Source organism: Salmo trutta, chromosome 31, assembly GCF_901001165.1.
Source record: "Salmo trutta chromosome 31, fSalTru1.1, whole genome shotgun sequence".
Taxonomy (NCBI): domain Eukaryota; kingdom Metazoa; phylum Chordata; class Actinopteri; order Salmoniformes; family Salmonidae; genus Salmo; species Salmo trutta.
Window position 1 is genome coordinate 9,834,460 of NC_042987.1, and position 16,720 is coordinate 9,851,179.

The 16,720-nt window shown below is 43.6% G+C and overlaps 1 protein-coding gene across 1 annotated transcript; it reads right to left on the reverse strand.

Annotated features, from left to right (window-relative positions):
* Window positions 1-2,979: 2,979 nt before the first annotated feature.
* On the reverse strand, window positions 2,980-12,606 carry LOC115169469 (zygotic DNA replication licensing factor mcm6-A). The gene is made up of 18 exons (XM_029725114.1): window positions 12,411-12,606; window positions 9,375-9,521; window positions 8,550-8,660; window positions 8,351-8,438; window positions 8,046-8,207; window positions 7,771-7,936; window positions 7,530-7,675; window positions 7,234-7,384; window positions 7,002-7,143; window positions 5,881-6,010; window positions 5,648-5,755; window positions 5,403-5,558; window positions 5,203-5,331; window positions 4,433-4,597; window positions 4,105-4,231; window positions 3,819-4,031; window positions 3,601-3,740; window positions 2,980-3,479 (listed from the first exon to the last, which is right to left on the reverse strand). Exons 1-18 carry the CDS (start codon window positions 12,506-12,508, stop codon window positions 3,375-3,377), a joined length of 2,484 nt encoding a protein of 827 aa, XP_029580974.1. The 5' UTR covers window positions 12,509-12,606; the 3' UTR covers window positions 2,980-3,374.
* Window positions 12,607-16,720: the final 4,114 nt, after the last annotated feature.

Consider the following 16,720-nt stretch of genomic DNA (forward strand, 5'->3'; position numbering starts at 1 on the left):
CCAGCAATACAGTCAATCCACAGCCATACACTGGCTGCAATCAGTTGATAATGGGATTTAGACAAGTTGTACATGCACCAAGTACTGATATTGTATCATATAATAGCACTCACAGCTTTCCAAGAAAATACAATGACATTTATGGTCTGTTTACATATACAGCATTTTAAAGGCTATTTATATAGAAAATTGGTATAAAACCCATGTAAACTGTATATATAATTATATGACAATATTTAAAGACTGGTTTTGATTTTCTCCCTCACCAAGATAGCTACCATTTTGGCCCCATTACGGAAATGTTAAGGTTTAGGATATTCCCTCTAGTAATTGTATAGGCTCTCTATGCCGAGACCTCAGATAGAGGGCACTCGGTTCTATAACTGACTGAAGTATTTTTTGCCACATCCTAATTGGGATGTCGAATTTAATGTTCATTTTTGACGGCGTAGAAGGAGGCCCTTCTTGCCTTGTCTCTCAAATCGTGCACAGCTTTGTGGAAGTTACCCGTTGTGTTGATGTTTTGATCTGACCTGTTTTCAAACCACCAGACAAGGAGAGGAACAGTTTTGCCCATTAAAACTGCTGACACCCTCTGTTTATGAGTTATGTCGAAATAAAGGTGGATTTAAGCTGTTCAGAGTAAACATACCTTTAAACATCACCGACCTCGCAAGCTTCCTACAGGGCGCCGCCATCTTGTTATGTAAAAGTGAGGTCGGCTTGGGCATGCGCAATGCGTCATTCATGCTTTCTACGGCCCTCTGCTGCCACCTAGCGGATGATTCACCGATAGATTTTCCAACCAGTGTCATTTGGATTAATTTTTTTAATTTATTTTTATTTCACCTTTATTTAACCAGGTAGGCAAGTTGAGAACAAGTTCTCATTTACAATTGCGACCTGGGTCAAGAAAAAGCAAAGCAGTTCGACAACATACAAAAACACAGAGTTACACATGGAGTAAAACAACATACAATCAATGATACCGTAGAAAAAAAATAAGACTATATACAATGAGCAAATGATGTGAGATAAGGGAGGTAAAGGCAAAAAAGGCCATGGTGGCAAAGTAAATAAAGTATAGCAAGTAAAACACTGGAATGGTAGATTTGTTATTTGAAAAAAGTTCAAAGTTAAAATATAAATAATATGGTGCGAAGGAGCAAAATAAATAAATACAGTAGGGGAAGAGGTAGTAGTTTGGGCTAAATTATAGATGAGCTATGTACAGGTGCAGTGATCTGGGAGCTGCTCTGATAGCTGGTGCTTAAAGCTAGTGAGGGAGATAAGTGTTTCCAGTTTCAGAGATTTTTGTAGTTCGTTCCAGTCATTGGCAGCAGAGAACTGGAAGGAGAGACGACCAAAGGAGTTGGCTTTAGGGGTGACCAGAGAGATATACCTGCTGGAGCGTGTGCTACAGGTGGGTGCTGCTATGGTGACCAGTGAGCGGAGATAAGGGGGGACTTTATCTAGCAGGGTCTTGTAGATGACCTGTGTTTGGCGACGATTATGAAGCGAAGGCCAGCCAACGAGAGCGTACAGGTCGCAGTGGTGGGTAGTATATGGGGCTTTGGTGACAAAACGGATGGCACTGTGATAGACTGCATCCAGCTTGTTGAGTAGGGTATTGGAGGCTATTTTGTAAATGACATCACCGAAGTCGAGGATTGGTAGGATGGTCAGTTTTACGAGGGTATGTTTGGCAGCATGAGTGAAGGATGCTTTGTTGCGAAATAGGAAGCCAATTCTAGATTTAACTTTGGATTGGAGATGATTGATGTGTCTGGAAGGAGAGTTTACAGTCTAACCAGACACCTAGGTATTTGTAGTTGTTCACAAATTCTAACCGTCCAGAGAAGTGATGCTGGACAGGCGGGCAGGTGCAGGCAGCGATCGGTTGAAGAGCATGCATTTAGTTTTACTTGTATTTAGGAGCAGTTGGAGACCACGGAAGGAGACTTATGGCATTGAAGCTCGTCTGGAGGGTTGTTAACACAGTGTCCAAAGAAGGGCCAGAAGTATACAGAATGGTGTCGTCTGCGTAGAGGTGGATCAGAGATTCACCAGCAGCAAGAGCGACATCATTGGTGTATACAGAGAAAAGAGTTGGCCCAAGAATTGAACCCTGTGGTACCCCCACAGAGACTGCCAGAGGTCCGGACAGCAGGCCCTCCGATTTGACACACTGAACTCTTGTCAGAGAAGTAGTTGGTGAACCAGGCGACGCAATCGTTTGAGAAACCAAGGCTACTGAGTCTGCCGATGAGGATGTGGTGATTAACAGAGTCAAAAGCTTTGGCCAGGTCAATGAATACGGCAGCACAGTATTGTTTCTTATCGATGGCGGTTACGATGTCGTTTAGGACCTTGAGCGTGGCTGAGGTGCACCCATGACCAGCTCTGAAACCAGATTGCATAGCGGAGAGGGTGCGGTGGGATTCGAAATGGTCGGCTATACTCATTCATTACAATCATATCAACTCCAACTAGGTATAAATGTGATCCCCCTCCATCCAGGTTAATAACTTAATTATCTTTGCTAAAAGTTTACTGTAGGGGTGTCAAATTCATTTGGAACTGGGGGCCGCATTCTGTCTTCAAAGAGCTCCAGAGGGCATTACTGAAAATGTGTCATATTTCCTCACTGTAAAAATTTGCTGAAGAGTCCTCTATTCATCCTTTTGGGATTTTTCAATTCTCCCCGACTGTCTTGCTTTCATTTCGGTGATTATTATTGAGCTGGACAGTCAAGAATCTGCATGAATGTAGGCCCATTATAATTTCTAGTTTCGTTTTGGTTTTAGTCATTTTGAAGTATATTGCGTTAGTGTTCCCCGAAACATCACTGGCGACAAGGAGAGCATAAACAATATCAAACATTTGATTATTCTTCTTAGTTTTTTTGGGAAGCATTTGTCCACATGCTACAACAGTTATTTCTAAAAAACTTTTTTACAAAACATATGCATCAAAGGGTAGACTTTCATTTCTGTGTATTCTTTTATACATACATTTAACATGGGAGGTAAAACCATGCTAGTCAGGATTAACATCATGTTAACTGACGAGACCCACAAACAGCCATATGCCAGTAAATGCTCTGGAGAAATCAGAGCAACATATTTACATTATTCACCTGGCTACAACAATATAAATAAAAGGCTTAAAAACAGGGTAGAGTTGTTTAAGAACTCTATAAAGCAGCAATAAAATTAAACATGACAAATGTTGAGAATGTAATTACACTGACCAACATTCAACAAAAACAACTTCGAGGAGTCCTGAATTGGAGTCCAACGTAAAAGTTATAGAAAAAGAGGCGATTGAGAAGGAGGGGGAAAGTGCTAGGGATGGAGATGGAGGGGATGAGTCTAGTCCTCCAGAGTGTAGTTGGGGTTGACGACCAGAACTTCTTCCTGTGCCTCCGTCTCTGACCCTTTCAGCCCTCCCTGAGACAGCTCTATCAGGATATGATCCTACAGATGGAGAAAGAGAGGAAAAACAGTAATAGTAGAGATGTCTGTTGGACATTTAAGGTTTGTAAAGGTGTTACTACTCCGACTCAACGCTGCAATGGGTGCGTTTGTGTTTTCGTACGTAGTGCACTAGTCTGTGCAGGACTTTCTCTATCAGGCTCTTCTTGTTGATGAGTTCCTCTTCTGAGTCAATCTCTGACTCCATCTCCTTCAGATACCAGTTGATTACTGCGCTCTTCTTCAACTCCTCTTCCTCCTCAGCTGCGCACACAGGTAAACAGTTAACTACTGCACAACACACTGTCCACATGTAGAATGTGTGCGTTTTGGGTGTCTTACCCTCTTCGGCCCTGCGGAGGTGCAGCACCAGCAGGTTGGAGATGCGGCGGTACTCTGGGAAGGTCAGACGCAGCGGCGGCTCCGCTCTGACGTCGGCGTGTCCGTTAACTCCGTTGGTGCCGCTGTTAGTTCCGTTGGAGTGGCTGTTCATTCCGTCGGCGTGCTCGTTAACCAGGCCGTTTACGCCATTCACTCCGTTGGGAACGTCACGACCTGCAGAGAGACAGAGGTTTCAGTACATGTAAATATCTGGAGTAAAGCGGCAGTAGTACTAGTGGTTGTGTACCGTTCTCTCCCTCTTCTTCCTCCTCCTCCATCTTCTGGTCTTGTTCCAGATTGACGTCAGGCGTCTCCACTCTGATGATGGACTTATTCAGCAGGCGGAACGCCTCCTTCACGTGCTTAGGCTGGACCTGCCGGGAACAACATAACACTTTACGACAGAACACCCTACACACTTTATTAGCACGCAATCTATGACAAACCGACAGAGCAAACGTTATCAGGACAGAACCAAACAACGAAACACAGGTTTTTGAGAGCAGAAAGCAGTTGTGAGAGCGTTGTGCGTCTAAGTTCTTGGTACGTTGGGTATAGGGTGTGTGACCTCTAACCTCGTCGCAGCAGTGCATGCGGGCCATGCCCTCAGAGAGGCGGATCATGCTCTCCAGCTGCCGCACCGTGATTCGCCAGGCAGACTTGGCCACGCCCCCAGAGCCGTCGCGCTGACGCAGCCGTTTGTACTGCTCCACGACGAACTCCTCGGACTCACCAGAGATCTATGCACCGACACAAATTCAGCCACATCAGTACTACTCCATTGGAATTGGGCATAAGCCCCATAACAGCACAGAAACACAGGCACTGGATATGTTTACATGCATACTCAGATTAATATAATACTTAAATTAAAACATTTACATGGACGCATCTGAAATCGGGCTACATTTTGCGAACTCACTTCACTGGCGCGAATGAGAAGCTCACGCTAGCAGACGCGCAGGTCCAATACACCACTGGAACTCCTATTCAGGTGTTTACAAGTCTTAATATTTCGAAAGATTGCTTAAAAAAAAATCGAGGTGTTTTTAAAATCGGTGCATGCTTACTTATTTTTAAAGGGAAAAGCCACTCAAAAACAGTATTTTGGTATTCTTTTCATTAGTCCACTGTTGATGCAGTCCCAAAATTGTCAGCAGTCAAGTTTAAGATATTTGACTTTCAAGAAGCAAAGTGTCACCGGCCACATCATCATATGATAGTCATGTAAACACCTTACTCTGATTAATGCCATAAATCAGCTTAATATCTAATTATTAGAGTGCATGTAAATATACTCAGTGTGAAAATCCTTGAAACACACACACACACACACAGCACTTACCTTGGGTTTGAACTGTCGGGCGAAGAGCAGGTATCTTCTGATCTCATCCAGAGAGTAGAGTCGGTCTACTGAGTTCTCAATGCGAGAGTGCAGATCCACGATACGCCTGGCTATGGCATAGTCTGTCACCTACACACACATTTCCATTAGTAATTATACACACACAAATGTTCTCTTACACACACACACACAGAACACACCTCATTGCAGTCGTCCACCAGGATGAAGAAGAGGTCGAAGCGGCTCATGATGGGAGCGGACAGGTTGACGTTCTGTTTCAGACTCTTGCTGCGGTCGTAGCGACCACCGACCGGGTTAGCAGCCGCCAGGATGGACGTACGGGCATTCAGAGTGGCCTGGAGGACAGGGAGGAAGGTCAGAGGGAGAGAGTGTGCGTGTACCTTGACTCCAGCTTAAGTGATGGTGTGTGTGTGTGTGTGTGTACCTTGACTCCAGCTTTAGTGATGGAGATGGTCTGTTGCTCCATGGCCTCATGGATGGCCACTTGGTCTCTAGTCTCCATCTTGTCAAACTCATCGATACAACACACACCCTGTCGACAAAGAGAAGCACATCCCACTTTAAGCACAAAACACAGACAGAAATTCAAACACACACAACATCCTCAGCTCACACACACACACACACACACACACACACACACACACACACACTCACGTTGTCAGCGAGCATGAGAGCTCCGGCCTCGATGACGAACTCGTCTCGAACCACAGCTGCTGTTAAACCAGCTGCACTGCTGGCCTTCCCACTGGTATACACAGCCCTGGGACTGAACTCCTCTACATGCCTGAGAGAGAGGGCACAGTGTGTGTAAGTACACCGTGGGTATCAGTGGCGACCCGTCATTCAGGGCCGGTGGCGCAGAGCCCCACCTGTTTTGGGCCTCACATTTTTAGCAAAAAATAAATAAAAAAGATAAATAAATAAATGTACAGTAGCTTTGATTGGACTGATCGTGTCAACATCTCATTTTCACAATCTTAGCTAGCAGTCGTCATCGTGAATCAAGTCTACTGGCAAGTCCTTTTTAATCCTCGTCATATGAAGAGAAGTAATGAAGAGAAATTATCAAACGTATCAGTGCTCATAGGACATAAACATTACACAACAAGTTGGAAATTGCAAATTCAACAATGAGTGGTTTGGAGGGAATCGTGACAGTGGCTAATCGCAAGCATTACAACTGGGAAGTCAGACTGGGAAGATAGGTTTTGAACAGTCATCCAACTCGGAATTGGAAATCTTTTTGATGGCAAAATTTGCCAACGAAGGACCGCCGCGCACAACAAGGTGAGTCATAAAACGTCTTATATGCTGCTGCATAAATGATGATATACGCCAGGGAGATAGTCAGCCATGTTTTTAAAAAGGCAGTAAATGAGGCTGAATGAACTGTTTCGCTGCCAGACAAGGCTCCGCTGATAACCAGGTGTAGCAGTGGTAAGGATTCACGCCATGGTGCTGGAAAGAAAGCTCTGCTGTTGAGAGCTTTATGTAGGCCATAAAACATTTGTGAGCACCGCTTATCTGCCTTTATAGTGCAATTCATGTATTGTTTAGTGTTGTGGCTTTGTTTGAGATTTACACGCCAAAATCGCCACTGGTGGGTATAGAGAGATGGAGGTGGTTTTGTGTGAGGGTTAGACATGCATTGTGCAAGTGAATAGGGGTGTAGTGTGCATGTATGTCATTGTGTAAGTGTGTAGGCTATAGGGTGGAGGGATTTTTGACATAGAGGAGTGTATAGTGTGTAAGTGTGCAGGGTGTAAGAGTCTTACTTGAGGAACTGGCTCTTGGCGGTCGAGGGGTCTCCTACGATGCAGACGTTCACATCTCCTCTGAGAGATGTTCCCTCCATGGTGGTTTTGGGAACACCCCCGAACAACATCAGCAGGATGCCGCGCTTCACCTCGTCATTACCTACACACACATACATTTATTACGCGCACACACACACACACAGAATACCCCATGCAAAGGCTGTGTTTGTAGTGATCGTGTAGTGCTGACCGTGTATGGTGGGGAACAGGCTGGTGCCGAGGTTGTGGTAGAGGTTCTTGTCTTGGCTCATCTCAAACACCTTCTCCCACTCCTGAACTGACATCTGGCTCTTGATGCTCTCTGCTGTCTGATCTTCATCACGCAGCTCCTTCCCTCCGAACTACACACACGATTACAACTCCCTTCAAACAAACGGCGTACATGCATGCGTGATATGGCCACCAGTTTGTAGCCTGAGGTAGTGTAGGTGTGTGTGTGTGTGTGTGTGTGTGTGTGTCTCCAAGGTTTGAGTGAGGGTGTCGTACCCTGGGGTTGGTAGGAGCCACATGGCAGGCGAGGAAGGCCAGCCTGTAGGACAGCTCTCTGACTCCCAGGGCTTTAAGACCGCGAAGGCCCTCGTTCTCATAACCCTGTCTCCCTCCTACGCGGGAACTGGTCTCCGCTCGCACACCTAGAAAGAGAGATGGGGAAATGGGTCATGCCAGCGTGAACCGTGTACGCGTCATGCCGGTGTGATTGTGTCCGTCTGTCGGTGTGTGTACATACCTGCGGTGCTGAGCTGGGAGACGTCGGGCACCACTATGAGAGAGCCAGTGATGTCACAGCGGTCTCCGGCCTGGGCCGTCTCTACGGCCTCAGCCCTCAGAATCACCTCTAGGGAGCGGGGGATGGACCCTCTGGGCAGCTCTGCCTGGGTCTCCTGGATACGCACCTACACGCAGAGGTTAAGACGCGAGCGTAAGACACACAGAACTGTCACACACACACGCCTCAGTACAGACAACAAACACACCTCAGTACAGACAACAAACACAATCTACCTTCTGGAAGTCGATGAATTTGGAGCGGTGTGTGTCGAGGTGGAAGCGAGCGCGGTTGCTGCAGACGGGGTTCCTGCAGACGGTGGGCGGGGCGTACTTGAACTGCTGGGGCACGTCCGGACACACCCCCTGGCAGTCCAGACACAGGAACGTCCCGCTCACCTGAAGGAGACAGAACGGAGAGGATCAGACACAGATGTCGCACAGCTAAAGATTTGTTCAGGAACGATATCTGCAGCGCGGCCGTCATTAACCATCCTCACTACTCCCTAGCTCTATACTAGGGTGTGCGGTGTGCAACTCACCAGTTCTGGGTGTACAGGGTGTGTCCTCACCACCTGCGCACTGATGCGCACCAGAGAACCAATACGCAAGGAGGACAGCTCACGGATCCTATCACGCAAAAACAAGGACTGTTCGATCACACGCAAAACATCTTGCAGAACAGAACCTGTCGGAACACTGTGTGTGTGACTTGTAACTTCTGTCGGGTATGCGTCTTACTTGTGTCTGGTGGGCAGGTCCTGGACGGCCAAATAGAACTCCTTATTCACAGGGACATTCCCGTGATCCCTAGCAAAGTTCCTCACCGCACGACAGAGGAAGGGATACACTCTGGAGAGAAGGAGAGGTAGAAGGAGAGACAAAAGGAGAGAGAGAGTTTGTTAGCTGGACTCTAACGTTTGGATCGTCAATAACAGTCAACGTTCTAGGACTGTTCTAAGGGCTCTGTTAAGCCCGAATCAGATACACAATAGCCGACAAAAGGAAAGGCGAGATAAAACGGGCCAGTTTTAGAATTGTGTGTTGTAGAACAGCTGATTAAAGAGGGGGAATTAAGATAAGACAGGTGGTTGGGACCGTTTACGGTGTTTCTTTATAATGACGCGGTACAAATTTGAAGCTAAATTGCTACTTGTTGTAGCAAACAAGTATAATTAAATACATGCACCAGAAACAGGGCCTACTTCGTGACTTGCCAGATATATAGCTAGCTGCTTGGCTAAAAACAGAACGTCAGCGCACTCTACCTTTCGATTGGCTAAACGGATCCATCTCGTCGCAAGTCTCGATAAGATTTGACATGTTGAACATCGGAAACTTCCGCAGCGGACATGAAACATTCTAAAACTAGACCGCTCAGATCAAGCAAACTTTGTTCTATAACTGCCTCGCCTCCTCTCGGCTGTTGCATCTGAACTGGGCTTTAGAGTTTGGGGAAGGTCTTATGAAGGCCTGTTTTTTTATGGATTTGTAATAAACGCCTTTTATTTTATTTTTTTAGGAATAGTGTGTCGCCTCTTCTTCTGGTCCTATATCTGTAACTACCTGTAGAAGTCCTCCTGGATGGTGGTTGCCAGTTCCTGGTTAAATCCTTCCAGATCAGTGAAGGAGACCAACAGAGTGTTTCTCTCAGGCCTGATCAGCTCCTCAGCATCACGGACATACTTCACCTCACCGTCTGATGTCTGGTACCTACACACACACACACAAACAGTTGTATTACTCGTATGCATCCCATTTTCACGTATAAGGTTATTAGAGGACTCGTATGAGGCTAGACGACTATGTGCACATCTTAACCAACTTCAACGTGTTTGTTAGCTTGCTAGGTTTTAACAGTTCCAAAAACGTTTTAAGATGAGATTTTAAAAAATACATTTAAAAAAGTTGCTGTAGCACAGGGGTTCCCAAACGTTTTCCAACTCGGGGGGGCCCACTTCCAGCACTGGGGAACATCCCGCGCGCCCCACCCAAGCCCCACGTCTATTTCTATGGGAATAAGCACAGTTCATGACAAACTGTTCACACCCCTCTTGTTGGTGGAGAGAATTTTGCAGTTTTAAAGCTAATCTGCTTGCAATTCTATACATTTGCCATGTCTAATGTGTATTCGTGTGATATGAGTAACTAAAAAATTACAACGATATCTATGGGCTAAAAACCTAAATGAAAAAACGTTAACTGACATGGGCTAGTTCATTTGGGCATTTCTGACAAGTTATAAATAGCTCTCTTAGGTATGCAATGACTAACATGACAAGAGGAACTGACGATGCCCTACCCAATTCAAATCGAATTGTATTTGTCACATGCGCCAAATACAACAGGTTACAGTGAAATGCTTACTTACAAGCCCTTAACCAACAATGCAGTTAAGAAAAAATTAACACAAAACTAAATTAAAAATAAGAAAAAAAAGTAACAAATAATTAAACAGCAGCAGTAAAATAACAATAGCAAGGCTATATACAGGGGGTACTGGTACAGAGTCAATGTGCAGGGGCACCGGCTAGTCGAGGTAATATGTAGGTAGCGTTATTAAAGTGACTATGCATAGATAATAAACAGAGTAGCAGCAGCGTAAAAGTGGGGGGCAATGCAAATAGTCTGGATAGCCATTTGATTAGATGTTCAGGAGTCTTATGGCTTGGGGGTAGAAGCTGTTTAGAAGCCTCTTGGACCTAGACTTGGCGCTCCGGTACCGCTTGCCTTGCGGTAGCAGAGAGAACAGTCTATGACTAGGGTGGCTGGAGTCAGGCAGTGATGCAACCAGTCAGTATGCTGTTGATGGTGCAGCTGTAGAACCTTTTGAGGATCTGAGGACCCATGCCAAATCTTTTCAGTCTCCTGAGGGTTAATAGGTTTTGTCATGCCCTCTTCGGGACTGTCTTGGTGTGCTTGGACCATGTTAGTTTGTTGGTGATGTGAACACCAAGGAACTTGAAGCTCTCAACCTGCCCCACTACAGCCCCGTCGATGAGATTGGGGGCGTGCTCGGTCCTCCTTTTCCTGTAGTCCACAATCATCACCTTTGTCTTGATCACGTTGAGGGAGAGGTTGTTGTCCTGGCACCACATGGCCAAGTCTCTGACCTCCTCCCTATAGGCTGTCTCGTCATTGATCAGGCCTACCACTGTTGTGTCATTGGCAAACTTAATGATGGTGTGAATTTCGTACATTCTACTGCTACAACTTTTAAGAGTAAGTTTAAAGACTAAGTTTCTTACAAAAAAAACCATATACAGTCCATAGTTTGGACACACTTACTTATTCAAGGGTTTTTGTTTATTTTTACTATTTTCCACATTCTATAATAATAGTGAAGACATCAGAACTATGAAATAACAAATATGGAATCAAGTAGTAACCAAAAAGAGTGTTAAACAAATCAAAATATTTATATTTGAGATTCATTCAAAGTAGCCACCCTTTGCCTTGACAGCTTTGCACGCTCTTGGCATTCTCTCTTGAGGTAGTCACCTGGAATGCATTTCAATTAACAGGTGTGCCTTGTTAAAAGTAAATTTGTGGAATTTCTTTCCTTAATTCGTTTGAGCCAATCAGTTGTATTGTGACAAGGTAGGGGTGTTATACAGATAGCCCTACTTGGTAAAAGACCAAGTCCATATTATGGCAAGAACAGCTCAAATAAGCAAAAGAGAAAATACAGTCCATCAATACTTTAAGACATGAAGGTCAGTCAATACAGAACATTTCAAGAACTTTGAAAGCTGCAAGTGCAGTCGCAAAAACCATCAAGCGCTTTGTAAGACGCAGAATAGGTGAATGGATGATCTCTGCATGTGTGGTTCCCACATTGAAGCATGGAGGAGGAGGTGTAATGGTGTGGGGGTGCTTTGCTGGTGACACGGACTGTGATTTATTTAGAATTCAAGCCACACTTAACCAGCATGGCTACCACAGCATTCTGCAGTGATATGCCATCCCATCTGGTTTGCACTTAGTGGGACTATCATTTGTTTTTCAACAGGACAATGACCCAAAACACACCTCCAGGCTGTGTAAGGGCTATTTGACCATGAAGGAGAGTGATGGAGTGCTGCATCAGATGACCTGGCCTCCGCAATCACCCAACCTCAACCCAATTGAGATGGTTTGGGTTCAGTTGGACCCCAGAGTGAAGGGAAAAACAGCCAACAAGTGCTCAGCGTATGTGGGAACTCCTTTAAGACTGTTGGAAAAGCATTCCAGGTGTCTACCTCATGAAGCTGGTTGAGAGAATGCCAAGAGTGTGCAAAGCTGTCATCAACTCAAAGGGTGGCTACTTTGAAGAATCTAAAATATATTTTTATTTGTTTAACACTTTTTTGGTTACTACATGATTCGATGTGTTATTTCAAAGTAGTGATGTCTTCACTATTATTCTACAATGTGGAACATAAAGAGAAACCCTTGAATGATTTGGTCCAAACTTTTGACTGGTACTAATAAATATATATGTTTAATCTAGACATAATTGTTGTCTCTTTAGTTTTGCTAGATATCCAATAGCTATTATCTAGCTAGCTATAAATCTACCAGTCAGCAAACGTTAGGTACCAATAAGATAATGTCACTCACTCTTCTAAGAAAGCCTGGAAAAGCTTCTGGCATTTCTCTGCCAACTCGTCTTTCACCATCTGTCCCGCATTCTCCTGAGTCGTCTGTGCAAGATCCATCTTTTCACTGGATTAATACTGAAATTTAAAATTGTTTCTAAAATCTCTTCCGTCTTCACTTGACGAACCATGCACGCTGGAGAAGAAAAAGTGGACTTTTCGCGCGAAAACAAGGACCATGTGACGTTTGGGGCGACACAGTTGACCAATCCCATCGTTGTATCTTGACACCGCCTGAACGATTCTAGCCAAACAAATGTGGTATGCAAATACGAACAACCCCTTTTCTCCTTGTAGGAGCAACGTTGTGTAAAACCATAGCGCTTTACAGGTAGAAGCTACTTCTAGAGTGATGGTGGGGTTACAGTTCTGCGATTTCGCCACTAGAGGTAGCTGTTGAACTGATAGAGCAGGTTCTCAAATGCAGCATTATTATATTTGCGTGTTGGTTTTGTAAAAACGTGTTATGGGTGTAAAATGGCACAGTGATGCCATCTGTTGGTAAATGTTACTTACTGCAACCGGTGTGCTTGGGATACCCGGATGTATTGCAATGTACTGAAAAAGACTGGTTACTCGCATCAATGCCTCTGTCTCGTCATTTAACATCCAAACAAAACTGTCTGGTTTCATGGTCTTCCACAGGGGAAGGACGAGGACCATAGCCTGTCAGTCCTCTCTGCCTTTCTCTTTCATCTCTCCTCCAGAGAGTACACAGAAGTTAACTCTTATCTGACAGGTGAGAGCAACATGGAGATAGATCGCTTATCACCTGCCATCAGGGCTGGGTAGGTTACTTTCTAAATGTAATCCGTTAAAGTTACTAGTTACCTGTCCAAAATTGTAATCAGTAACAATTTTTGGATTATCCAAACTCAGTAACGTAATCTGATTACATTCAGTTACTTTTAGATTACTTTCCCCTTAAGAGGCATTAGAAGAAGACAAACATGTATGTTACCAATTGAACAACATCTATTGCAGGATAAATCAATGTTACAGTTTACATAGCTGGCCATATATAGATGTTAGATTTAACTTTATGGGTTGGTTATGTAGGCTTCTTCTAACCCATCGCTTTCTACTACATCTAATAATACAATTCAATTATATTTTTACATTAAAAACCAAAGTCTTATCAGAATTTCATTCATTCCCGTAAATGTTATACCCCTTGATCTTCAAGAATAGGACTTGGAAATATGGAAGTATAGATTAGCCAAATTGTTTTACCTGAGCATGACCCCAAAACTAAGGACTTATTAGCCAGCCCTTCTCTGCTGTTTATAATTTTGTTGTCATGGAGGACTGATTGGGCTCATTGAGTCGAGTTGAAAAATAAATGCTGCGCTCATGGAATGGCATGTTTTGAGCACTACTGAAAAGGGCTGTTTACATGCGGAAAATGAATGCCATATGCTGCATTTGCTATAGGCCTATTGTTTATCTTTTAGTTGGTGACACTTTGATATCTTGATAATATGCAGCTGTTTAAAGTGCAAATCCAAAGATGAAACAATAAGAAAACGGTTGCCCCACCTCTGATTTGGTAAAAAGCTGAGGTATGGCCTGGAGAAATGTAACCACTCAGATGAATAGACAGAGCTATGGATGCAAGGACTGACCATCCATGATATCAGAAGTATTGTTTTAACCATGTTATGAGGCAATACAGTGTTTGTTTACATTTACAATGTTTACAAACATTGGAGAAAAACAAGTTTATATTTTGGGTTCTCATGGAGTGACAGTTGAACTATGCTCATGATGCATTTGTAAGTTCTATTCATTAGGAATCAATGGATATATATATATATTTTTAATATAAGTTCAAAAATGGATGTAGCAACTACAGATTGCCCCTTTAAAGGCTGTCAAAAGTGTGCGAGTTTGAACATGTGTCCATTAGGCCAATGGAATTAGATTGAGCAATAAAAGCCCTGCTTTTATTCCATAGGCTGGGATCTGCACTGCGCAGCTGTTGAAAGAGCGCATTTTCACTGGCTGTCCACTGGTTTCAAAAACAATGATCGATAGGCAGCTTAAACTTCTTGAATTCAACCATTATTGGGTTCAAACACACATTTAGATTTGTGAACAGCCATCCACAACAAACCACAATCCGTAAGGCCGAAATAGCTAAATTAGAGAGCAGCAGTGTGATTCACATCAATGCGCTGTGTAGATATCAATAATAAGTGATATCCGTATCGCCGTAGACAACACCACTGGTGTCATCCTTACCTCCAAGAGTTTATTAAAGTTAGATAATCATTGGATGCCGACAGCAATCGTACCATTGGAAGACATAGCTTGGGCTGTATCCTACAAAAGCCTATTCCTGCTATTTTCCCGTGATCCATCAAACACATTTGATGTGTCGTCATAGTGGACTTTGATTTGTGGTAAAACTCGCTCAGGATGGAACAAACTTAAATGTGCGCCTTTTTTCAACGCTGATTTGAATAGCATTGAGAAAACAGACATGTCGAAAAAAAATTCTGCTAACCTCCTTTCTGAATTTAAAAGTAATCCTCAAAGTAATCACATAGTTTTTCAAAAGTATCTGTAATCTGATGACAATATTTTTGCTGGTAACGTAACGGATTACAGTTACCGTTTTTTGAAATAATCCGTTACTCCCCTACTCTGCCTGCCATTCACCTGTCCAGCTTTTCCACATTCTCTGCTGCAGAGGATACATTCATTAGAGTTACCAGCTTCAGAAATCAGCAATTAACTGCACCTCAGATTGCAGGCCAAATAAATGTTTCACAGAGTTCAAGTAACAGACCCATCTCAACATTAACTGCTCAGAGGAGACTCTGTGAATCATGTTCGAATTGCTGCAAAGAAACCACTACTAAAGGACAGCAGTAAGAAGATGAGACTTTCTTGGGCCAAGAAACATGAGCAGTAGTACTTGCTGAGCAAGCAGCGTGATGTCCTTTAAATATGTATTCACATGTCCAGTGTTTTCACACCAGAACAGATAAAGGAGAAGAAGCCCGTTTATACCGTTAAAGGGATAGTATGGGACTTTGGCAATGAGGCCCTTAATCTATACTGAACAAAAATATATTAAATCAAATAAAATGTTATTTGTCACATGCGCCGAATACAACACGTACAAGCCCTTAACCAACAATGCAGTTTTAAGAAAAATAAGTTTAAAAGTATTTACTAAAATAAACTGAAGTAAATATATATATTTTTAATTAAAAAAGAAAGTCGAAAAATAATAAATAATTAAAGAGCAACAATAAAATAACAGTAGCGAGGGTATACACAGGGGGTCAATGTGCAGGGCACAGTAATATGTACATGTAGGTAAAGTGACTATGCATAAATAATAAACAGAGAGTAGCAGCAGTGCCAATAGTCCAGGTAGCCATTTGATTAGCTGTTCATGAGTCTTATGGCTTGGGGGTAGAAGCTGTTAAGAAGCCTGTTAAGAAGCCACATGTAAAGTCTTTCATGAGCTGAATTAAAAGATCCCAGAAATTTCCCATACTCACAAAAAGCTTATTTCTCTCAAATTTGGGGTCCACGTTTGTTTACATCCCTCTTAGTGAGCCTTTCTCCTTTGACAAGGCAATCCATCCACCTGACGTGTATGGCATATCAAGAAGCTGATTAAACAGCATGATCATTACACAAGTGCACCTTGTGCTGGGGACAATAAAAGGCCACTAAACGGTGCAGTTTTGTCACACAACACAATGCCACAGATGTGTCAAATTTTGAAAGAGTGTGCAATTTGCATGCTGACTGCAGGAATTTCCATCAGAAAGGTTGACAGAGAATTAAATGTTCATTTTGTCTACCATAAGCCGCCTCCAACGTTGTTTTAGAGAATTTGTCAGAAACCATCTCATGGAAGCTCATCTGTGTGCTCGTCATTCTCACTGGGGGCTTGACCTGACTGCAGTTCGGCGTCGTAACTGACTTCAGTGTGCAAAAACTCACCTTCGATGGCCACGGGCACGCTGGAGAAGTGTGGTCTTCACGGATGAATCCCGGTTTCTACTGTACCGGGCAGATAGCATCATTTGGTCAAGCGGTTTCCTGATGTCAATGTTGTTAACAGAGTACCCCATGGTGGTGGTGGGGTTATGGTATGGGCAGGCATAAGCTACGGACAACAAACACAATTGCATTTAGTCGATTTTATCTATTTGAATGCACAGAGATACTGTGACAAGATCCTGAGGTCCATTGTTGTGCTATTCATCCGCCGCCATCACCTCCATGTTTCAGCATGATAATGCA